At 42.8% G+C, this 26,024-nt stretch overlaps 1 protein-coding gene across 13 annotated transcripts in view; it reads left to right on the top strand.

The window, feature by feature from the left end:
* Positions 1 to 26,024, top strand: part of DLG1 (discs large MAGUK scaffold protein 1) — a 329,809-nt gene that overhangs the window by 223,623 nt on the left and 80,162 nt on the right. For all 13 annotated transcript variants that reach the window (XM_033958212.1, XM_033958211.1, XM_033958209.1 and 10 more), the window contains 2 exons: positions 3,622 to 3,748; positions 23,125 to 23,281. In XM_033958212.1, the coding sequence (XP_033814103.1) occupies positions 3,622 to 3,748; positions 23,125 to 23,281 (284 nt within the window). The remainder of the gene's footprint in view (positions 1 to 3,621; positions 3,749 to 23,124; positions 23,282 to 26,024) is intronic.

Raw genomic sequence — 26,024 nt, 5'->3', positions numbered from 1 at the left:
GGTTGCACTTCCTTCTTCTGACTGTAAATCCAATATTTTTTTCTTTCTGCTCCTCCCCTTTTCTTTCTGTCTCTCTTTCTCTTTCCCCCCTGCCCCCCAAGCCATCACGCCAATTTCTCCACTTCCCTGATTCTTTCCCTACCCCCTAAGCCACCACGCCACGCCGATTTCTCCCTGCTGTTTCCATGAGCCAGGCCAGGCACGTACAAGCGCCGGACTCGCAAGACTTCACCTCTGACGTCAATTCTAACATCGGAGAGGAAGTTCCAGGCCAGCCAGGCAGCGATTGGCTGGCCCAGAACTTCCTCTCCGACGTCAGAATTGACGTCGGAGGTGAAGTCTTGTGAGTCTGGCGTTTGTACGCGCCTGGCCTGGCTCGGGTAGGCAGGAAGAAAAAGATTGCAAAGGCAACATGATCAACTCACATTGCCTTTGCGATCTACTGGTCAATCGCGAGCGACCATTTGGGCACCCCTGCTGTTATGGTATCCTGTCCTGACCTGAGGAAAGGGGTTTAGTCCCCCCCAAATTGCTTTATTTCCATTTCCTATTTATAAACTTTAATCAATAGTTACAATACTACTTGATTCTACATAAAACAATAAAAAAATTTTCCTCTACTTTTTGTCGTTTCTGCTTTAATCATCTTCTCTTCGCTCTCTTCTTTCTATTTAGCATTTGTCCTCGCTCCCTTTCATGCAACATCTGTCCTCTCTTTGCCCCTTCCACCCAGACTCTGCCTTCTCTCTCTCTACCCCTTCCATCTACTGTCCACCCTCTCTCTGCCCCATCCATCCACTGTTCACCCTCTCTGCCCTTTCCATCCAGTGTCCACCCTCTTTGTTCCATATGGCATCTTCCCTCTTTCTATGTCCCTTCAATAAACTGTATATCCTGTGCCCTTTCTCTCCTTTCTACATGATTTATTTCAGCTTCATCCCCTCCCCTATGCTCTAACATCTCTCTTCTCATTTCCTTCCTTCTTTCCCACTCCACCCCATGGTCTGGCATCTCTATCTCTTTCCCTTCTCTCCCCCCATGCCCTGGCATCTCCCTCCTATCTCTCCCTCCTTCTCTGGCACCTTTTCTCCTTTCTTTCCCTCTGGTCTGGCATTTTGTCTCCTTTAGTTTCCCTTCCTTCCCTCCCATGCCCTGGCATCTCTCCCCTCTCCTTTCATCTCCCCCTCCCACTCCATTATCTGGCATCTCTTCTCCTTCCTTTCTCTCCTTCCTTCCTTTCACCTGGTCTGACATCAGCCTCCTCCCCCTCCCCCATATACCCTGACATCTCTCCCCCCCCTATGGTATGGTAGCTCCTTTCCTTTCCTTCACTCCCATGGTCTTGGCATCTCTTTCCTCTCCTCTCCCTTCCCTGGTCTTCCTTCTCCCCTCCCCAGTTGGGTGCAGCAGCAGCAGCACTTCTCTTCCCCTCCCCAATTGGGTGGAGCAGCAGCATTTCTCTTCCCATCCCTCCCATTGGCAGGTCAGCGACATTGGGAAGCATACAACTTGCTGCTCTTCCTTGCTTCGGGCCTTCCTCGTTGCCGGGTCCTGCCTTCACGGAAATAGAAAGTAGGTAGGACACGGTAGCGAGGAAGGCCCGAAGCAAGTAAAAGCAGCAAGTTGTAAGCTTCCCAATGTCGTTGACCTGTCTCCTGTCTTAGCCCGTAGCGAACTCATGTTTCGGGGCTCTAAGGTGTGTGTGCTGGCTTCCCTTCTCTTCTCCTCCCCGCCCCCTCGGGACATAACTTCCCATTTCGGAGGGAAGAGAAGGGAAGCCAGTACGTACACCTTAGAGCCCCGAAGCATGAGTTCGCTACGAGCTAAGGCGGGAAATCTCCAAGTCGGTGAGAGGTGGGTTTTTGGGGTTTTTTTTAATGTTGAGTAGCGGCAGGATTCGCGATAGATGGCAGCCAGGCGGTCATCTAAATTAGCTCTAGGAAGAGCACTACATATAGAATGTCCCCTTTATTTTCTTTCCTGTGGATTTCCTTTTTTTTTACCCATTGAGGAGCAAGCTTCTAAGACCATAAGAATAGCCTTACTGGGTCAGACCAACGGTCCATCTAGTCCAGTAGCCCATCTTCACCAGCCTTATTAGCTGGAATCAGAGCCTGCAAACAGCCTTAAACACCATTGCCCCTATTCAGACATTTATTCCTAATACAACACACAAAAAGTCCTGGTATCACAGCAGTCTTCACCTCCTGAAACATCAGTACAGAGTGAGTTTGGCATAAGCAACATAATTCCTCTGATCTACAAGCCTGTAGAAACCTTCAAAAGGAATATAACAAAAAAATAGTAGGATGTAAGATCTGATAACCCCCCAAGATGTCTTTTTCATTAATATCAAGACTCACTTCTTACTTTCCATTATGCAATCTGTTTCCCTCGGCTGTTGTTTTAGGGATTCACTTTCTCAATAAAGTTACTAAACAGACATTCATTTTTACCAACAAATTCTTCAACAGATACGAAACCATGTTCTACAGATTCTTTAGTAATTCAGTCTCCATCATTTACTACTTCTACCTCATGAACCTTGCCCCTATCAAACTGGTCATCTTTCTCACTTCAGTCTCTGGATAAATTATCCATAATCCTCTCTTTAATGAGAAGTACAACTTGTTCTTTAGATCTGGTCCCTTCCTCGTGTTTAAAACTGTCTGTTCACAGCCTTTTGCCACTTGCTTTAAATTTGATTAATATTAGTTTATCATTAGATGTGGAAAAAAGCCCTTGTCCATCCAATCTTCAAATCCAACTCTGGAGATCATTCTGACCCTAATAACTATAGATCTATCTCCAATTTGTGCTCTCTTTCCAAGTTGACTGAAAGAGCATTTTTTTTGAACAATTATCATAATTCGCAGATCATACTCATGCTCCACATCCACGACAAGCAGCCTTTTGGAAAGACCAGTGACTGCTATTATTGCCCTGCTGAATGAAGTTCATGTCATCTTTGAATCGGTATGAATCGGCAGGAGTCGCAAACTTCCCTCCATCGCTGACCTATCTTCCATAGGTCAGCGACAGAGGGAAGCTTACAATTTGCTGCTCTTTCCTTGCTTCGGGCCTTCCTCGTTGCCTGGTCCTGCCTTCGCAGAAACAGAAAGTAGGCAGGACCCGGCAGCGAGGAAGGCCCGAAGCAAGTTGTAAGCTTCCATTCGTCGTTGATCAGTCTCCTGCCTGTCTCCTGCCTTAGCCCATAGCGAACTCATGCTTCGGGGCTCTAAGGTGTGCGTGCCGGCTTCCCTTCTCTTCCCCCCACGACGTAACTTCCGGTTTCAGAGGGAAGAGAGGGGAAACCGGCATGCACACCTTAAAGCCCCGAAGCATGAGTTCGCTACGGGCTAAGGCACCAAATCTCCAGCCGATGAGAGGTGAGGTTTTTAAAAAAATATTGAGCAGCGGTGGCAGCTGCAGGATTCGTGATGGATGGCAGCCGGGCGGTCATCTAAATTAGCCGGGCGGACCACCCGGCTGAAAGGCCCTAGGGAGAAACTGTATACCTGTATGGCTCATCCAGTCTGCCCAACTTTTAGGTACTGGTATATAGGTGTTTTCTTTTACTTTTATATTCTGTTCCATCAATAAGGTATGTTTTTCTTCTAGCATATTCTCAGCCAGTGGATAATCATATCAGTCCATCTAGTTACCTGAGTCATCCTGTACCACCTGCATCACCAGGCAGATATTCACCTGTCCCCAAAGGAATGCTAGGAGATGATGAGCTTACAAGGTAAGTAACACCTGTTTCCACTAAGGAAAGAAATGATTTATTCAACTTCATTTAAATTGTCAGTCTGGTAATTCATATCACAGAAACAAAAAGGATCCAGAATTTGATTTCCCTTCAGATGGAAGGATCCGATACATACGAATCAAAATGCTTCAGATGTATGCATGTACTCACTTCTTAGAGGAGCAGAAATTGCCACATTTGCACTGCTTGTGCGTGATATGCAGGTAGGAGCCTCCAGTATAACAGTTTTATGCCACCAATCGAGTATTAAAGCAAGGTAAAATCTGTGTGATAGAGAAATGAAAATACACCTCAGAGGAAGGTATTTGTGACTGTCTTATAAATTTCATTGCAATTAATTGACTTTTGGGACATAACACTGTACCTGCTGCTACCAGTTCTTAATAGTACCTCATTTTCCTTAGCAACAGCAGCAGATGAATCCAGAGACCAATGGGATAGCACACATCTACCAGCAGGCGGAGATAGAGAAACTGATTAACAGGTGGTCCTATTGGCTGGCACTCCTCCTGTGTCTCCAGTATTCTCTATCTTCCAGCAGGAAATGGTCGCTATTCAACTAGCTCCTGAATTCTGGCTGTGACTGGAACTTTATTTTCTCCTGTTGAGGTTTCTCTTCAGTGAGACTGCCATTCTGTTTCTCCTGTTGAGATTTTCTCTTCAGTGAGACAGGGGTGTCCGGCTGATCGGTGCTGGCTTTAGGGGTTACACCTGGGGCCCCCTTCTTTCTCCCACTTTAATTTCCAATATTTCAGTGGGCCTATTTGAGCTTTAGTTGAAAGAATCTGGTTACCAGTAAAATTGAGAAATTATGAAATGTTAACATTTTGCCCCATGGTGTCTTTATGGATATCTTTTTGGCACAATTATTGAACACCATGTGATTGGCAATGTGTTTTCTGTGCAAGATCAAAAAAAGAAATGTACTGTATAATGGTTTAACAGAACAGCCACACTCACACTTAATCAAAAATCAATAAACACAGAAGCTAAATAATAAGAGTGGCCCGCGGCCATCTTAAAGAGCTTCATTGCCACGATTGAAGCTTACAAAGTGTTTTGGAGAGAGCAATATTGAACTAATTCCAGTGAATTTACTCCCCTGAAGTAGCCCTGGGAAGGGCAAAACGAAGTTCTTTCTGTCGGGAACGGGAACATCAGGGAACGAGTTCCATTTTTTGAGACATTAGATGAGAAATATATGCCTAAGTAGAAGCATTCCCAAAAATAAGTTAAGCTATTTCCTTCACAAGTATTACATGAGTTGAATTGAAATGAATTTCACACTTGTAGCTGTAGCTATTTCAATTTGTTTTATACAGATTTAACCACTGATTCACACAATATATTTAACAGAAGAAGAGGATTTTTGTGAAAACTATTTATGAATTGAAAGACTGAGTGTAAGAAAAGTTCTATATATATGTACAGTTTTTTTCGGACCAGTGATGAAACGTGAGGCTTAGGGCACTGTATAGTCCCAGCCAAATGTGGATGAGACCCGTTTTTCTCCATCTCTTTTGTTGGGCCTGAGTGTGTGAGTGAGAGGGAAAGAGATGGTGCATATGGGGAAAGGAAGTGGAAAATTGGGCATAGAGAGAAAGTGAGAACGGAGTGAAATAGAGATGCATGGGGAATAGAAGGATGAGAGGGAAAAATGTTGGATATGGTGGTGGAGAGGGAACAGAGGGATAGATTGAAGGGGATGCAAGGGGGAGGAATGTTGGGCATAGTGATGGAGGGAGAGATATGACATGGTGTTGAAGAGGGGTGATAGAAGGAGAAATGGGTATGGGGCTGGTGGGCAGTGGTGAAAAATGATCTGGGGGAAGAGAGAAGAAGAAAAGTTACATTCATGGAGGGACAGAGAGATGGTTGGGGAATGGAATGAGGTCTGGAGGAGAGGAAGAAAGAAATATTGGATGATTAGTCAGAAGGAAGTGCAACCAGAGACTCATGAAATCACCAGACAACAAAGGAAGAAAAAATGATTTTATTTTCAATTTAGTGATCAAAATGTGTCAGTTTTGAGAATTTATATCTGCTCTCTATATTTTGCACTATATTTGTCTATTTTTCTATAGTTGTCACTGAGGTGACATTGCTTATTTTAAAGTCATCTGCCTTGACCTCTTTGAATATAAATGATAATTAACATTTTCTCTGCATACAGTGTGCTTTGTGTTTTTATAATTTTGTGGTTACCATATGTATTAAGATTATATTGTGTGTACATGAAAAATGGATGGAAGAAATTGCATTACAATTAGTACTATTATTGTTTGGGTGGGTCAGGGGCAGCGCTTGGGCGTGGGTACTCGGTTGGTATTTGTTAGACTTAGGGGGTACTTAGCTTGAAAAGGTTGAGAAATACTTGTCCAGTTCATTAATTTAGTTCTAATTTTGAAGTTCATATATTAATGTTGAGTGAAAGATAGCATATATACTGTACAGTAGGAAAGTGGTTCTCAATCCATGTTTTGACAGATTCTTCCATCTGTGGGTAACCTGAAATCCTAAAGATTATGTCTGAGGTAGATTTGCATGTATTGATTACATTGCATAAAAATGTCTCATGCATATTCTTTGTGGATAGCCTCAAAATCTGACTGATTTGGTGTGCTATACTATAGAATTGTGGGATTGTTTGTAGTTGCTTTCCAAAATGAAAGTGAGTGAGTATGAAACAGTGTTGTCCAGAATCTTGTGTTGTTTTTCCAGTGAGCTATGATTACTTGTCTGTTTTAAATACTGAAGAGGATAAATGCCTCATGTATAAACTTAGATTGTCACTGTTTGGGGACATGCCCTGTATGGCAGAAGCAGACACTCTTTCTTGCAATGAATAGCTAGTACAAACTTATGCACAATCTCTGCAACATAAATAGATTTATCTGCTGGTTGGGTCATAATCTTGTTCATTTTCAGGATTTTTCTTATATTACTCTCCTCTTTGGTTGAATTGTAATAGGTTATAGTGTTCTATTGCTTCCATATGGATAGGTGGATCAAGAAATTCTAGAACAGTGTTCTTCAACCACCAGTCCGTGGACAGGTGCTGGTCCACAGAAATTTCCTGCCGGTCCACAGAGCCAGCACACGCATCAGGCCCAAAACAGTGTTCTTCAACCGCCAGTGCACGGTGCAATCAATGCGACATTACCTTCAAGCCAGTTCCCTCTTCCTCACTGATTCAGTGCACAAAGCCATAGGCGGTGGCTCCTACGCGCATCCTGCGCCTGAACCGGAAGCCTTCTCTCTGACGTTGCAATGTCAGAGGGAAGGCTACCAGATGAGGCACGGGACGCGCAAGGAGCTGCTGCCCGCAGATTTGTCCACTGCATCAGTGAGGAAGAGGGAGCCGGCCTGAAGATAATACCGGGGGCGGCATAAAATGGCCAGGTGGGAGCAGGCCAGAAGGTAAGGCATAACATGGAGGGAGGGAGACAACAAAGGTAGGGGGGGAATGATTTTATTTTTGAATTTAGAGATTGAATTATGTCAATTTTGAGAATTTACGTCCGCTGTCAGTGTGCTTTGTGTAGTTTAATTTTGTGGTTAACCATTAATGAGAACATAAGCATTGCCTCTGCTGGGTCAGACCAAGGGTCCATCGTGCCCAGCAGTCCGCTCCCGCGGCAGCCCCCCAGGTCCATGACCTGTAAGTGATCCTTTACCTAAAACGTTTATCCCCTATTCATTTAGTGTCCTTTAAAGTTACCCTCTATCTGTATCCTTCAATCCCCTTCACCTTCAGGAAGTCATCCAATCCATTTTTGAAACCCAATATTGTACTCTGTCCTATCACCTCTCCTGGGAGCGCATTCCAGGTGTCCACCAACCTCTGAGTGAAGAAGAACGTCCTAGCATTCGTTTTGAAACTGTCTCCTTTCAATTTTTCTGAATGCCCTCTTGTTTTTGTTGTCCCCGCTAGTCTGAAGAATCTATCCCTCTCCACCTTCTCTATGCCTTTCATGATCTTATAAGTCTCTATCATGTCCCCTCTAAGTTTCCGCTTTTCCAGGGTAAAGAGCCCCAGCTTCTCCAGCCTTTCAGCATATGAAAGGTTTTCCATGCCTTTTATCATCCTAGTCGCTCTTCTCTGGACCCTCTCGAGTATCGCCATATCCTTCTTAAGGTACGGCAACCAGCATTGGACGCAGTACTCAAGATGCGGGCACACCATCCCTTGGTACAGTGGTAGGATAACTTCCTTCGTTCTGGTAGTGATACCCTTTTTGATAATGCCCAACATTCTGTTAGCTTTCTTTGAGGCCGCTGCACATTGCGCCGCCGGCTTCATTGTTTTATCCACCAATACCCCTAAGTCTTTTTCTAGGTTGCTTTCCCCCAGTACCCTCCCTCCCATCATGTAGCTGTACATTGGGTTCCCTTTCCCTATATGCAAGACTTTACATTTCTCTACTTTGAAGCTCATCTGCCATCTTTCTGTTCACTCGCTCAGTTTGTTCAGGTCTCTTTGTAGATCTTTCATTCCTCAACAGTTCTGACCCTACTGAAGAGTTTTGTGTTCTCTGTGAATTTTATAACTTTGCGCTTTGTCCCTGTTTCCAGGTCATTTCTGAATATATTGAACAGCAGCGGTCCCAACACTGACCCCTATGGGACACCATTTGTGACCCCTTTCCAGTCAGAGTAGTATCCCTTTACTCCTACCCTCTGTTTCCTGTCCGCTAGCCAATTCCTGATCCATCTGTGCACGTCCCCTACTACCCTGTGACTCCACAGTTTTCTTAGTAGGCGCTCATGAGGTACCTTCTCGAAGGCTTTTTGGAAATCCAGATATACGATGTCTATGGGGTCACCCTTGTCCAATTGATTGCTTATCCCCTCAAAGAAATGAAGTAGGTTCGTTTGGCATGATCTTCCTTTACAGAAACCATGCTGGCTTGTTCTCATCAGATTATTTTTTTCTAAATGCTCATTTATACTTTCCTTAATTAATGATTCAGCCATCTTCCCCAGAACTGAGGTTAGGCTCACCGGTCTGTAGTTCCCTGGGTCACCTCTCGATCCTTTTTTGAAGATAGGTGTAACATTTGCTATCCTCCAGTTCTCCGGGATTGCCCCTGTTTTCAAGGATAGGTTACAAATCTGCCGTAGTAACTATGCTGTTTCGTCCCTGAGCTCTTTCAGTATTCTCGGGTGGATCCCGTCTGGGCCTGGAGATTTGTCAGTTTTTAATCTATCTGCTTGAGTCTGTCTTCGAGGCTTGCCTCCATACATGATAATTTTCCCTCTTGATCCCCCTGAAGATATTTTCTGGTTCCAGCACGTTGGATGTGTCTTCTCTTGTAAAGACCGACGAGAAGAACATGTTTAGTCTGTCAGCCACCTCTTTTTCCTCCTTCACCACTCCCTTCCTGTCTCCCTCATCCAGAGGTCCCACTTCCTCCCTTGCCGGCTGTTTTCCTTTCATATATCGGAAGAATGGTTTAAAATTTTGTGCTTCCTTGGCTAGTGTCTCTTCGTATTCTTTCTTTGCTTTTCTGACCACTCGGTGACATTCTTTTTGTTGCTTCCTGTGCTCTATCCAATTTTCTTTGGTTTTGTCCTTTTTCCACTTCCGAAATGATCTTTTCTTGTCTCCTAACACTATCTTTACTTCATTAGTCATCCATGCCGGGTCTTTCTTTTGATTCTTTTTGCATCCTTTTCTAAATCTGGATATATACAGGTTTTGCGCCTCGTTTACCGTGTCTTTGAATAAGGACCAGGCTTGCTCCACAGTCTGCGCTTTCTTGGAGCTGTTTTTGAGTTTTTTCCTCACCATTTGTCTCATGTCATCATAGTTCCCTTCCTTGAAGTTAAACGTTGTTGCATTGGTTCTCTTTCCCTTTGGTAATCCTACTTCCATTTTGAACTGGATCATGTTGTGGTTACTGCTACCTAATGATCCCACTACTTCCACTTCCTTTGCAGGTCCCTTCAGCTCGTTAAGGATTAGATCCAGAATCGCTGGCCCTCTCGTTGGTTCCTTGACAAGTTGTTCCATGAAGCAGTCCCACACAGCCTCCAGGAACTCCGTTTCCTTTGTATATTTTGAAATTCCAAGACTCCAGTCTAACCCAGGATAGTTGAAATCTCCTATAACTATGGTGTCAGTGTTCTTGCATTCCCGCCTCAACTCGGCTTCCATTTCTGTATCGTTTGCTTCAGTTTGCCCCGGTGGACGGTTTTACAGTCCCATCTTTTTCTCGGTTCCGTTTATTCCTAGTATTTTAACCCATAGTGATTCCAGTTGGTCATTGATCGCTGCTGTGTCCACACTGATCGAGTGAATGGTGTCCTTAATGTATAATGCTATTACTCCTCCTTTCCGATGTGTCCTGTCTCTTCGGTAGAGCTAGTACCCTGGCAGCACAATGTCCCATTTATTTTCCTCATTCCACCATGTTTCCGTGATCCCTAGGATGTCTAGGCTCTCATTTTTGGCCATGACTTTTAATTCCCACATTTTGTTTTTTAGGTTCCTTGCATTAGTATACATGCAATTCAAGTCCTGGTATTTTCTCTTCCTTGTTATTTTCCCTTGTGTTTCATTTTCCTTTCCATCCCCTTCCTGACCTGCCGACTCCTGATTTTTGTCTCTTTTGTCTTCCCCTTGTGGTATTTCCTATTATCCTCCTCTTGTTCCTTCCCTTTGTCCTGTTCCATTTTGCCTTCCCCTTGTAGTATGCTCCTGCTATCCTCCTCTCGCTTCATCTGGCTCCCTTGTTTTTTTTTCCAGCTCCTGTTGTATGCCATTTGTGTCTTCCCAGCATTTTTCCCACTCAGTATCTTCTCAGGATACTGTCTTCTGAACCATCGACGTCAAGTCGACTGTCGGCTTTCCCCTTCTGCTTAGTTTAAAGCTTGCTCTAGTGCTGTCTTGATGTTATTTGCTAGTTGTCTAGATCCTGCCGTGCTTAGGTGTAGTCCATCACTCTTGAAGAGCTTGTTCATGCCCCAGAAAGTTGACCAGTTCCTCATGAAGAGAAATCCCTCTTCCTCACACCATCTCCTCATCCACGCATTTATTGATTGTAGTTCTGTCTGCCTCTTTGCTTCTGCCCTCGGTACTGGCAGGATCTCTGAGAAGGCTATCCTCTGGGTCCTTATCTTCAGCTTCCTCCCTAAGATCTTCAACTGTTCCATAAGTGCATTCTTGCTATAGTCTCTCTTGGTGACATCATTCGTCCAGATGTGGACTATCACTGCTGTCTCTTCTGCCTCTGCTTCCTCCAGGATTCTTTCAATTCTGTCGATGACGTCCTTTGTTCTTGCTCCTGGGAGACAGGTCACTAGCTGGTCCTCTCTCCCTCCTGCTATGTGACTGTGTACTTGCCTTAGGATTGAGTTTCCCACCAGGATTGCAGATTTCCCCTTTTTCAGCCTCCGTTGCGGTCGCAGGTCCGTGTCCTTGGTTCGCTTCGTTTCTTCTCCCTCTAGGCTCTGGTAGAATCTTGCCTCTTCTTTTTGCGAGATTCCTCTATGAGTACCTCCTACCGTGGTGTCAGATGGTTCTTGTCCTCTGTTTGTGCGTCTTCTTCGTTCCTGCGCTGCTCGTGTTCCTGTTCTTCTACTCTCCTATAGGCATCCTCGATGAACTTCTCGAGCTCCCTGACTTGTTCCTCGATGTTCTTCTCTCGCATAGGGTCTTTGGCTGTCTGGAATGGGTCTTCTGAGATGTAGAGTCCCTCCAGCTCCTGGATCCTGTGCTTCAGATGACTGACTTCGCTCAAGCTCTTCAGTTCCTGACCTCCCCCAAGGGGAGGTAGTCGTACTTGTGGCAGTCTGTGCAGTACACTGGGAAGCTCATCCTCTGGGTTCCTTCAGCTTCCTTTCTTGTCCACCTTCTAGGAGTCCTGGTACTCTTTGCTAGTGTGCTCACTCCTGTGGCTGGCTCTTCCTTACCTTCTTCGTCTTCCGCTTCCCTTGGCTTGTGTGTCGCCTGCCTCTTTCTTGCCTTCTAAGAATGCTTTTACTGTTCGCTTGTGTATTTGTGTGTGTACTCTCTTGAGTCTGCCTTTTCTTGTCCTCCTTTGCCTGCTGCTGCCTTGTTGATTGTGTGCGCATGTGCTACCTCCTGGGCCTACCCCTTCCTTATCTTCTTGCCTTGCTGCTTATCTTCTACGCCTTACTTGCCTGTCTCTACCCTTTGTTCGTGTGTGGGTGTGGTCTCTCCTGGGCCTACTTGTTTCTTATCTTCTGTGCTTGCTTCCCCCTTGCCTTACTTGCTTGTGTGTGTATGCTCTGTTCCGCTCTTGCTGTCTCCCTTGCCTTTCTTGGGGTGCCTGGATATAGCGACCCGGCCCTTCTTAAGGCCCTTCGCAAAGGCGCTTTCGCTTAGGCGAGCGCCTTTGCCGCGCGCCGTACGGCTGTGCACCGTTGGCTCCTCCCTTTTTAAGGGGGAGTTCAGCTTCGGTGTGCTGCTGATGTCGGAGGGATGGGCAGAGTTATCTCTCGCCTCTGCTCCGCTCTCCCTCGTGCTCCCGATTCTCCTAGCTGCTCCTCTGTCTCCTGCCTACCTCTCTCTCCGCTCTCCCTTGTGCTTCCGACTCTCCTCAACCACCTCCTGACTCTCCTCGGCTGCCTCCGATGCTGCTTACAGTGATCTCCATGCCGTTGGCTCCTCCCCTTTTAAGGGGGAGTTCAGCTTCGGTGTGCTGCTTATGTCGGAGGGGTGTGCAGAGTTTCTCTCGCATCTGCCCCTCTCTGTCTCCTACCTGCCTCTCTCTCCACTCTCCCTCGTGCTCCCGACTCGCCTCGCTGCTCCTCTGTCTCCTACCTACCTCATTATGTGTTATTAAAAAGATTATATTGTGTATCTGAGAAAAATGAATGGAAAAAATAGTGTTACAATTAGTACTATTATGGGGGCGGGGTATGGGGTGGCGATTGGGTAGAGATGGGCAGGGTCTGGCCCATGACTTAGCCCAGTGTTCTTCAACTGCTGCACCACGGACCGATGCCGGTCCACAGAATAATTCTTTTATTTCTGCTGGTCCATAGGTATAAAAAGGTTGAAAAACACTGTTCTAGAGGGATCCACAGTGATTTCATTTTTATTAAGTTCATATTTGATTGTCTCCAGAGGAAAAAAATATTGATTATACAGTATAGTTTCCTAACAAAACATAAGAGGTCAGCCCTAGTTTGTAGAATCCTATTCTGATGAAGTAAAGTTAATTCTCGAAAATTTATGGCTTAATAAATAAAGGATATCATCTGCCTCTTGTCTATCAATTTGTAGGGCATAGCTACAAAGACATATGAGGGAGCTCAATTAAGATTTTTTTTTCTGATGTAGCAGTCTGTCAGATACATTCACTGTAATAGGGTCCCCAGGAGAAATCCTCCAAGGAAAGTAAATGCCAGAGAATAATCTAGGTCTGAGGGTTGTTCCCTAACCCCCTTTGTAAAGTTAGGGTGAATAATGGGGACCATGCCAGTTGGAGGCAGTAGTTGGACAGGAGGGGCTACATGGGAGGTGGCAAGATTGGGCTATCCCTCAAATCCGTGGCTAGAGAATTCCCTGAACGTTAGGAAGGACTGAGTAAGTGCCCAGCAAATGAACTGGAAAGACCAATTTGCATGATAATTTGCATAGGACAGAGAACTAGAAAATAAGATTGTTAAGAAGGGGGGAAAGGTTCCTTTTGTGGCCCAAAAGCAGTCTAGGAGGCAAGTGGATGTAGGCCTCCACAAGACTGTTGGTGGTTGGGAATTATCTTCATAAATAGACTGACTCCTCGCCCTGAATGTACAGTGGAACGGGAAACAGGACTGTTGTTTCAAAGGCTTTATTAAACAAAATCTGTAAAAGGACCTGCAAAAACTTATCTGAGCTCCTTTAATATCATAAGATAAATCTCATCTGATCCCTTAGCTTTGACCACTTTCAGTTTTTCAAGTTGTTTTTAAATACTTTCTTTTATGAACATATGTGTATGTTTGGATGACAACAAGAAAACAATTTTTCATACAAGGTCAGTGCTTGGACAACTTTATGTTCATATAGAGAACTGGCGGCAGCCTATCAAGGAGCAGAGCAGGGCTGGCCAGGAGCATGAAAAGCTTGTTCCTGCGTGCCGGCCCAGGTGCACCGCTGGTTACTAGCTAAGAAATCGGCAGGAGGGGTTCAGCGCGGGATACACCGCTGGACCACCAGGGAAAAAGTACATAAGGGAGGGAGGGTGGTAATTGTTAGTGTCGGCTGGTACAGGAGATGGGAGAGATCTCCTGTCCCAGCCTAAAGGCAGGCCTGCAGGAAGTCTGGGAGGGTTTCAGGTGGTCATTGGGGAATGACCCAAAAATCTCATCCTATATATTTGAGTATGTACGGTATATACATTATTAAATTATATAATCTACCTTGTCGCTCAGATGAACCTGTAAATGTTACATTATACATTTTCACAACTAAGAGAGTGAGTTATTTGACACCTTCATAAAACTAGCTGGACACATAGAGGGCAAAAAACAACTGATCATGCCAAGGTATCTCATACATCCAAGTCTTTACACATTAACCAAGTCATCTTAACATAGTGATGATTACTGTGAACCTCTAACAAATATTCTGCAGATATAATGACACACATTCATTCTGCACAGGAAACTTGTCCCCATTGGCATCACCCAGCATACAGAATTTAAATTGTTAATGGTAGGTACTAGTGTTATTACTTTGAGTGAGCCCTTCAGTTTATTTCTAGAATGACCTTGACCCATTTCCTCCAAGTCGTGCTCTGCACTCTGGAAAGTTCTAATATTATTTGGGTCTGCCTTCTTTTTATAAGCCAAAGGTATGTTGAAATATACAGCTGCATCCTAGAAATCCTATAATTAAAATAAGGACTGTGGGACTTTTGGGCCTTAAAGTCAGAGCAATGAGCTTGTATGATATACATGAAATCAGCCTGTGAAAAGGCTTTCAAAGAATGCCTTTGAAAGCTAGACACATAAGCAAAAAAATGTCCAGATACTTGAAGGTCAGTCAACAGCTGATTTATTTTAAGGCATTGTACCTACATTGCCTCAACGATGTAATTGCATTATTGAAGAAAGTATACTGCATTGAGCAGTTTTCTGAGAGCAGATAGTTGACTGAACCCTGTTCAGGTTATGGTGGTTTGTGAGTAGGCTTGTATTTACTGGCTACTTTTGGAACCACAGCCAGGGAAGATAACACATTTTTGAAATAGGTGCTTGCAGAAAGGGTACACAATCTAACCCAACCTTATTTTGCACAACTCCATCATGTAGCTGAAAGGGTGTTAAATTGCTCCTTATGGAACCCTGTTATCTGGGATTATAAATTAATATCTGAAACTTTCAAAGAGAGACCTGATTGTAGCTTTCCTGTAGTACTCACTAACCAGTAGAACATTCTCTCTGTGTATGCTTCAGAAGAGGCTTTTGGGAGTTTTTAATCTGCTTCTTTTTCAGGCTTTTGGTGATAACTTTACAAGTGTCTGTCACTGCCATGTCTACGGACACACTGACCTGATGAAAGAGTTAACCTGATTCCCCATGATGGATTTTATTCATCATGTAAGCCACCTAGGGATAGGCAGGTATAATTTTTTTAATAAATAAAATATGATTCAGCCAGAGCTTATTATCCTGGATGATAGAAAATTTATACTTGTTCTTCTCCCTACCATCTGTGAGGTGCTTGTAGTTTGGCTATTCTGATCCCTCATTATGTATGTATCTAGAATCTTGTACCAGCACAAATCAAATTCTACCAAAAAGAGTTTTCTAGCTCTGACATAAGGAAATTCTTCTTCACTCAGAGAGTGGTAGAAAACTGGAACGCTCTTCTGGAGTCTGTTATAGGGGAAAACACCCTCCAGTGTTTCAATACAAAGTTGGACAAGTTCATGCTAAACTGATGAGACTGGACTCATTTGGAGCACTAGTCTTGACCTAGGGGCCACCGCATGAGCGGACTGCTGGGCAGGATGGACCACTGGTCTGACCCAGCATCGGCAATTCTTATGTTCTTATGACTGCATTATGAATATTGTTAAATATATTGTAGGGACCTCAGAAAAGTCAATTGCAGAAGGTATGCACTGCTTTACTAGCTCCACACTTCAGTCTTTCTTCTCCACTGAAATGTACCTTCATTCTTAATCTTGTTTTCATTAATCATTCAAAATTTTCATAAGTACTATTTAAATATCAAATTACTAATAGAACTAACCAAAGCAAAAACCCAAAACTAAGTTTTGCAAAATTATTTAGAAGTGCTCAGATCACCAAGCTTAGTGCTCAATAACAGCAACAAGCATAGGTTGTCAGAAGGACCATCGTAGCACTTTCAAATGTCCCTCACACTGCCATATTAATCCTCTGATTTAAATACATCTGTTATTACTATATATAAACTTCACTTATCTTATTGTATCTTATCTTTGTAATGGCAGTATCTCTCCTCAACATCTGACTCCTGCATCTTCACCATTTTAAGATCAACCCAAACCAGTGTCCATGTCAGTCTCCCTCGACTCGAGTTTCACAAGAAATAGCTTTGCAGGAGGGGACGTTGGCTGTACTTGTTAAGGAGGACCCACAAAACTTCTGATTTAGTGGTTTTGGGATACCATTTTTGGTCACTGCTTATGGCTCGGTTTTCAGTAAGTTGTTTAGTAATACAGAATCAGCTCTGTGTGGCAAAGGAGTTTACTGGGACCACTTAAGAACATAAGACTAGCCTTATTAGGTCAGACCAATGGTCCATCAAGCTCCGTAGCCCATTCTCGTGGTGGCCAATCCAGATCACCAGTACCTGGCCAAAACCCAAGGAGTAGCAACATTCTGTGCTACCAATCCAAGGCAAGCACATTTCCTGATGCGTTGCAAAGAGCGATGCTAGTTGACCAGAAGGCTGTACATACAATAAGGCTGAGTTCATTTCAAAAATCTATCTCTACCTGCTGGTAGATGGACACAACCCTCTTGTCTCTGGATTCTTCTGCTGCGTCTAAAGGAAAGAAAATTAGGTGAGAACATAATTTTTCCATTTTTACAAGTCTGCTCAGAATGGAAAGAAATATCACATTGTGTGTCGCAGTGCTATTGTTAAAATCACAGTCTGCTCACAAATCGTCAAAGGGGTTTCTCTGCTTATTACTTGTTCAATATAGAAAAGGTAAGGAAGAGAGAGGATTTGGGATTTAGTTCACATCTTTTTCAGTTGTAGCTCAGTGTGAGTTGTGTTTAGGTACTATAAGGGATTTTTCTGTCTTTGGATGGCGTATTGTACCTGAAGCAATGGAGGATTAAGTGATTTTCTAAGAAGTCTCAGTAGGATTTGAACTGGGGTTTCCATGGTTCTCAGTCCACTGCTCTAACCATTAGGCTATTCCTCCACTCTCCAACGTTCAAACTGATTTATTCAAAATAGAGGTATGTTATGGTACATTAAACCAATCTCTTTGTTTCAGTCTCCAGGCTGTAAAGATTGAAACTCAAATATCCACTGCTTTTCCTGCGTAGCTAAAGCTGCTTGTCTGCACTGTTCCACTGTTCTCTGTATTCAGTATGGTCTAAAATAAACTAACACAAATCTTTCCAAATGTGTCCATATTGTGGCGCATTCACACTCCCTGTAGTAACAGTCCTAGGTTTGTGCTCCATAAGTCTCACTTTCATGATTCTGGTGGTTCTTCCTACACATAGAAACATGATGGCAGATAAAGGCCAAATGGCCCATCCAGTCTGCCCATCCGCAGTAACCATTATCTCTTCTCTCTGTGAGATTACACGTGACTATTCCAGGCTTTCTTGAAATCAGACACAGTCTCTGTCTTCACCACATCTACTGGGAAAAAGTTCCACACATACCACCATATCTGTAAAAAAGTATTTCCTTTGATTACTCCGGAGCCTATCACCTCTTAACTTCAACCTATACCCTCTCATTCCAGAGCTTCCTTTCAAATGAAAGATGCTCGACTCGTGCACATTTACATCACATAGGTATTTAAATGTCTCTATCATATCTCCCTGTTCCCGCCTATCCTCCAAAGTGTACAGATTGAGATCTTTGTCTGTCCCCATATACACATGTCTGTCCCCATACATACATATGACGAAGCCATGCACCATTTTAGTAGCCTTCCTCTGGACCGACTCCATCCTTTTTATATCTTTTTGAAGGTACGGCCTCCAGAATTGTACACAATATTCTAAATGAGGTCTCACCAGAGTCTTATACGGGGCATCAATACCTCCTTTTTCCTAATGGTCATACCTCTCCCTATGTACCCTAGCATCCTTCTAGCTTTTGCCGTCACCTTTTCATAGAAACATGATGGCATATAAAAGCCAAATGGCCCATTTAGTCTGCCCATCCACAGGATCCATTATCTCTCTTTCTCTCCAAGGGATCCCGCATGCCTATCCACCTTAAGATCATCACATACAATCACACCCAAGTCCTGTTGTTCTGTCATTCACATAAGATCTTCACTCCCTAAACTGTACCGTTCCCTTGGGATTTTGCAGGCCAAATGCATGACCTTGCATTTTTTAGCATTAAATTTTAGCTGCCAAATTTCAGACCATTCTTCAAGCTTCGCCAGGTCTTTCTTCATGTTATTCACACCATACGGTATGTCTACTCTATTGCAGATTTTGGTGTCATCCGCAAAGAGGCAAATCTTACCCAACAGCCCTGCAGCAATATTGTTTATAAAAATGTTAAAAAGAGCAGGCCCAAGAACAGAACCTTGAGGCACACCATAGTAACATCCCATTCCTCAGAGCGATCTCCATTGATCTCTACCCTCTGTCGCCTTCCACTCAACTAGTTCTTGACCCAGCCAATCACTTTGATAATGTGATTTAAATGATATGACTTAATAGGAATAGGATTACTCCATTGCAGAAAACCAGAGATCTTCACTATTTTTCAAGTATGAGCCAGTTTGTAAAAAAAAAAAAAAAAAAAAAATTCAGTGTGAGAGCTAAGACCATCCTGTCTCCATTCCCATTCCTTTCAAGCTGGCTTTATCTCACTTTCCAGTTTTCCCCTATACCGTACTCTCTCTGGAGGCTTGTTTGCCTGCCATTATTTGAACAGCTACTCTGGGTTTTCTTTTTCCATCACTAAATAGCTTTTAGTCATTTTGAACTGCATGGTGCTTTCATTCTCGTGTGAATATGTAGTAGAGTCTGTTATCCGGTACCCATGGGGATTGTTGGATGCTGGATAACGTAGTTTCTGATTGCTTGTGAATTACTGTAAAGATAGTTTTGTCTCCCTTCCCACCCCCACTTGTAGGCCCAGCATCTGTTTTTCCCTTCTTTCTTTGTCACTTTCCCTTCTCTCTCACTTTCTCTCCCCCCTTCACCACTTTCTCTTCCCCCATCTCCCTCACTTTTTCTCCCACCACTCCCTCCCATACCAGAAGCAGCAGAGTCGGTCCTGACAACACTTCCTCCCTCTCTCTGTTCTCCAAAGCAGCAGAAGCCAGTCTGACAACCCCATCCCTCCCTCACCTGAAGCAGTAGTGGCAGCCAGTGAGCAGAGGAAGTGCTAGTAAAAAGGCTGCTTCCAGCTATCCCCAGTAGGGCTTTTCCTCTGCCACTTTTAATTCAACTTCTTGATCTTCCATTCCACTGCTGCTGCTTCTGACTTGCTTTATGGTTCGGAACTGGTAGGCAGTGGTGTACCTAGGGGAAGGGGTGGGGGGTGGTCTGCCCCTGGTGCACGGGCCCAAGGGGGTGCACAGCTGGCCTGCTACAGGGGAAAGGCTGCCATTGCCGCAAAAGAAGCCGGCGCCAGTTCTCCCTCCCTCCGAATTTGCCCTGCTTCTTTTCCCACGGGCTGACCAACTTTAGCCGTCCGACGTCAATTCTGACGTCGGAGAGGACGTTCTGGGCCAGCCAATCGCTGCTTGGCTGGCCCGGAACGTCCTCCCCGACATTAGAATTGACGTCGGACAACCAGAGTTGGTCGGCCTGCAGGAAACAAGCAGGGCGAATTCGGCGCCGGCCTGTTTCCGATGGCCAGTGGCAGCCTTTCCCCTGCGGTGGTGGCAGCATGGTGGTGGTGGCGGCGGTGGCATGGGGGAAGGCAGGGAGAAAGAAAGAAAGGGGGGGAGACAGGGAGCCAGAAAGAAAGAAAGGGAGCAGGGTGAAAGAAAGAAATAAATGGAGCATGGGGAGAGAGAGAGAAAGACAGACATACAGAAAGAAAGGGGGCATGGAGAGAGAAAGAAAGAAGGGGAAAGGATGAAACAAAGAAAAAGTTGAGGGAGGGAATGAGGTCTGGAGGAGAGGAAGCATACAGAAGGCTGAAAGAAGGGAAGAAATATTGGATGCACAGTCAGAAGAATAAAGTGCAACCAGAGACTGATGAAATTACCAAACAAATAGGAAAAATGATTTTCTTTTCAATTTAGTGATCAAAATGTGTCCGTTTTGAGAATTTATATCTGCTGTCTATATTTTGCACTATGGCCCCCTTTTACTAAACCGCAATAGCGTTTTTTAGCGCAGGGAGCCTATGAGCGTCGAGAGCAGCGTGGGGCATTCAGTGCAGCTCCCTGCGCTAAAAAACATTATTGCGGTTTAGTGAAAAGGGAGGGAGTATATTTGTCTATTTTTGTATAGTTGTTACTGAGGTGACATTGCATAAAGTCATCTGCCTTGACCTCTTTGAAAACCCGCGGAATATAAATGATAATTAACATTTTCTCTGCGTACAGTGTGCTTTGTGTTTTTAAAATTTTATTGTTGGTAGATCATTTTGACTTGGCCACGAAGGTAAGGGGGAGGGAGGGAGGGGAGCTGCTGAAAGACATCTAGTAATCCTTGCAGGCTTGACTGTGCAGGGAATTATTTTTGTAAAATCATGTTTTGTTATGTGACTAGCATTATTTATACTTTAATTTCTATGAATGAATAGAATGAAAATGATATAAAATTACTTGCTTGTTTTTATATGCATGCGCTGAAGGAAAGTGGAGAGAGAGTGGGCTGAGGACGCTGAAGGGAAATGGGGAAGAGAGAGTGGGGAGAAGACACTGATTTATAAATTGACAATTGTACAGAATATTGTTTCTTTTTATACTTTAATATAATAAGTTCAATATAAAACAATTCAAGGCTTGTGTGGATGGAATCAGGTGGTTTGTGGGGATGAGGACCGAGCTTACGGGGATTAGTCCAATAAAATGGTATTTTTCTTATTTCTCATTTGTTTTATTTTTATTTGTTAATTTGTAAAGTGGTGATTGTTATGTATCAGTTTTTTCAAATTTACATCTACTGTCTTTATATTTTGCACAGTATTAGAGGACATGTATTACTGTTTTTGTGGTGTTGCATTGTATGCAGTCTGGTTTCTTGGCAGTTCAGTTTAACTTTTGTCTACATATTTCTATTTTTAGTTTGTGATTATTCCATATTGGGCAAGGGTGTATCTGTCTGTGTGTATGAAAGGGACATGGCTTTCTGATAGCATCGACTGTACAGGAACAATTGACTGTGCAGGATCTGGTTTGTTTAGTTTTACAATGTATGTGTTGGTGTTCTAGTGCTCACTGCAGTGTTTAAGATGCTGCCTTTTCCTAGGTACACTCTTGTTGTGCGATATGTAGATTGTTACTAAAAATCATATTTTTCATATAGATGGGGGGGTGTCAAAAAAATGATGGGCCCCAGGTGTCACATATGCTAGGTACGCCACTGCTGGTAGGACTATTATCTTTTTTGCTTATGCCATCCTTCTATCTCATCCCTTGTTTACTGTATATCGAGTTGTTAAATTGTAACTTTTATTCCCTTTCTATCATCTCTTCTGTTCTTGGATATTGTCTTTATCTCTTAATTCTGCTTTTATATTAAATCTGTAAACTGCTTAGGTTTTTGGTAGATTTTACAGTATGCCAAATAAAGGTGAACTTTGAAATATATATGAGTGAGATCTGCTAGAGCAGTGTTTTTCAACCTTTTTACACCTATGGACTGGCAGAAATAAAAGAATTATTCTGTGGACCGGCATCGGTCCGTGGACTGGCGGTTGAAGAACACTGGGCTAAGTCGTGGGCCAGACCCCACCCTCATAATAGTACTAATTGCACCTTGCAACGTCAGAGAGAAGGCTTCCGGTTCAGGCGCAGGACGCCCATAGGAGCCACTGCCCGTGGCTTTGTGCACTGAATCAGTTAAGAAAAGGGAGCTGGCTCGAAGATAACGCCGCATTGATCACACCATGGACCAGCAGTTGAAGAACACTGTTTTGGTCCTGATGCACGTGCTGGCCCTGTGGACTGGAAGGAAATTTCTGTGAACCGGCACTGGTCCATGGATCGGTGGTTGAAGAACACTGAGCTAGAGCACAACTACCGCCACTGTATACAGATCTGTCTTGCATATTCATGAGGGATAGTTTGAAATCTTGATCTGTTTATAGCCCTCAAGGACTGTATATGCTACCCCCTTATAATTCAGCTAGGGAGACCCACAGGAGCATTCTGCTGTTTGCACCATTAAAAAGGGAGCATACATCAAAAACCAGAATTGTAAAAATGCAATTATTCTTTTAATGTATATGAAGCATTTTAGCTCCTAATGTGCTTTAGGGGGAAATATATGAACATCAGATGATGATTTTTGAGCTGACTGAGTTTATCAAATAACTTGTTTTTTGCTTTCCTGTCCAATGTGACTTCATAGTTTATTAAAATTTTAACTGAACGCTAATCAAAATTTGAAGCGTTGTACATTAAAATATTTAGGAAGTATGCCTTAAACACACAAAGTGAAATCAGATAAGATTATTGAGGCCCTATTGAGTGTGCCCATTCCTGCTGCAGTTTTGTTGAGCCTTCCTCAGTCTTAGGCTTGTTCTTGTTTATTGGGTTTCAGTCTTTATTATGTTAAATGGAGCTGCCTTCAAGATTCACTTGATTAGTGTTTGCATTATGTATCAAATAAAGGCATCATGAAATTGATTTATTTTAGAATAAAATAGTAAATGTATTAGCCTTAATATGCATGTTTTGCTTTTATCTGTATCTTCTGGCTCTCCATATTAACCTGTCCTATGAAGACACATTTATTTTTCAATTTTTGTTAGATGAAAGCCATACATACATGTAACAGATGCAAATACTTAATGAACGTGACAAAATGTTTTTTATGGGTTTTTTCTGAAGAAAATTCTCACAATAAGAGAGAAAAAAAAGCAGCAGCTTGTAATATGTTGTGAAGAAGATAACTTAATATTTAATGTTCAAATTATATATTATTCTTGTTTACCTGCCTTTCATTTTTTTCTTGTTCAAGATAAGCCAACAGGACTAAGAACAAATTTTTGATTTTAGGGAGCCGAGGAAAGTTGTACTGCTCAGAGGATCTACAGGGCTTGGTTTTAATATTGTAGGAGGGGAAGATGGAGAAGGAATTTTTATCTCTTTCATTCTGGCTGGAGGGCCTGCTGACCTGAGTGGGGAACTTCGGAAAGGAGATCGGATTATATCGGTAAGATTCAATAACCTATTTATGGAAATTAAGAATGACAAAACATAAATATCTCATAAACTGATAGGCAGTACTGTCTACTTCAGTGGTTCTCCAACCAGCCAATCAGGTTGTCAGGATATCCACAATGAATATTGATGAGTGAGATTTGCAAATATGACCTTCACTGCCTGCAAATCTCTCATTGTGGATAAACTGACAACCTGACTGACTGGGGATTCCTCCAAGACAGGTTTGGCAACCACTACTTCCTTCCTGCACCTTATTTTTGCAAGAAAAAGACAAAATAGTGTCAGTTCTTTTAGATTTTTTAATTTCTACAACGTTAATAAGATTATTGATTCTTATTTGAGTACCATTTCCTCCATCCTGTATCATTTATTTTGGCCTTATTATATTTTCATGTGTGGCACATCATAGCCATTTGACTGGTCTTAACTGTATTAATTGAGGTCCTACCAAAGATCTGGGAAAAATAGTAATTCAATGTGATCCACTTTTGCAGTGGTATTTGCAGGAGTATTTGCTTCTTGCCATTCATTTTTCCAGTTTTTCTGCATAATTCTGAATCTGCTCTTTTTGGCATCATTTTTTCTTAGGCTAGATAATACAGTATGGATATCAAAGAAAAAAACCCTACTGAAACCTATTGATGAGCAGTCTTTGGACTGACCTATAGAGGGCAGTGATTTACAGTTAAATAACAAAGGAATAGCAAGAAATCAATCTCCTTTATCTCCACCAGAAACATTTTACTATCCAAAAATCTGATATACAAAAACTATTATTGATAGCTACATTAACCCCCTCTTCTACAAAGCTGCGCAGTAATGGCCCCAAAGGCCATAAAGGGGCTTCGGGACTGTTGCCGCGCGGCAGCCGCTAGCACGGCTTTGTAGAAGAGGGGGTAAGGCATTGTGTTTAAAATGTCATTCATATAAAATGCAGCTGAAATAAAAAATTGAGAGCATTTCAGCTGTGGTCCTCAATTGTCACAAACTGGACTGATCTTAAGATTAACCTAGATGTGCTAGACTAAATGAAGGCATATATATAAGATGAATATTCTTTATAGAATTTTATTTTTTATTTTTTGAGACCTGTCTGATATTACTTATGTTATAAAAAAAAAAAATCATGTCACTGTGGAGTCGATAACACCAAACCTTCAACTTCAACTCCTCTATTTTTCTACTGTCCAACTCTACTGATGTTAGGCTTTACATTTTTTGTCCTGATCTAAAGTACTGGTAAATGTAAGCTATATTTACCAGTACTTTAGATCCAGGAGAAACACACACATACATAAATAAAATTAATTTACCATATATTGTAAGTTTTTATTTTGAAACTGGATTTGGAGTCAGTACATTTTTACCAACTTCACATTCCTGAGCTCTAAAGATTGTGATAATATAGAAACATGATGGCAGATAAAGGCTAAATGGCCCATCTAGTCTGCTCATCCACAGTAACCATTATCTCTTTCTCTCTCTGACAGATCCCACGTGCCTATCCCAGGTCCTCTTGAATTCAGACACAGTCTCTGTCTCCACCACCTCTTCTGGGAGGCTGTTGCATGCATCTACCACCCTTTCTGTAAAAAAGTATTTCCTAAGATTACTCTGGAGCCTATCATCTCTTAACTTCATCCTATGCCTTCTCATTCCAGAGTTTCCTTTCAAATGAAAGAGACTCGACTCGTGCACATTTACATTACATAGGTATTTAAACGTCTCTATCATATCTCTCCTCTCTCGCCTTTCCTCCAAAGTATACAGATTGAGATCTTTAAGTTTGTCCCCATACGCCTTATCACGAAAACCACACATCATTTTAGAAGCCTTCCTCTGGACTGACTCCATCCTTTTTATATCTTTTTGAAGGTGCAGCCTCCAGAATTGTACACAATATTCTAAATGAGGTCTCGTCTTATACAGAGGCATCAGTACCTTCTTTTTTCCCTATGCAACCTATCATCCTTCTAGTTTTTGCCATCACCTTTTCAACCTGTTAGCCACCTTAAGATCATCACATACAATCACACCCAAGTCCCGCTCTTCCGTCATGCACATAAGTTCTTCACCCCCTAAACTGTACCGTTCCTTCATGTTTTTGCAGCCCAAATGCATGACCTTGCATTTCTTAGCATTAAATTTTAGCTGCCATTCTTCAAGCTCCGCCAGGTCTCTCTTCATGTTGTTCACAACATCCGGCGTGTCTACTTTATTACAGATTTTGGTATCATCTGCAAAGAGGCAAATCTTACCCGACAACCCTTCAGCAATATCATTTATAAAAATGTTAAAAAGAACAGGCCCAAGAACAGAACCTTGAGGCACATCACTGGTAATATCCCTTTCTTCAGAGCGATCTCCATTGATCACTACCCTCTGTCATCTTCCACTCAACCAGTTCCTGACCCAGCCCGTAATTTTGGGACCCATTTTAAGGGCATTCCGTTTATTTATTAGACGTCTATGTGGAACACTGTCAAAGGCTTTGCTAAAATCTAAATACATCACATTTAGCACACATCCTCTATCCAATTCTCTGGTCACCCAGTCAAAGAAATTGATTAGATTTGTCTGACAAGACCTACCTCTAGTGAATCCATGTTGCCTCTGGTCCTGTAATCCACTGGATTCCAGAAACTTGACCATTCTCTGTTTTAAAAGCATTTCCATTAATTTGCTTACCACAGAAATCAGACTTACCGGCCTGTAATTCCCTACTTCTTCCT

Source organism: Geotrypetes seraphini, chromosome 9, assembly GCF_902459505.1.
Source record: "Geotrypetes seraphini chromosome 9, aGeoSer1.1, whole genome shotgun sequence".
NCBI classification, from domain to species: Eukaryota; Metazoa; Chordata; class Amphibia; order Gymnophiona; family Dermophiidae; genus Geotrypetes; species Geotrypetes seraphini.
This window is presented reverse-complemented; position numbering and strand designations above follow the sequence as displayed.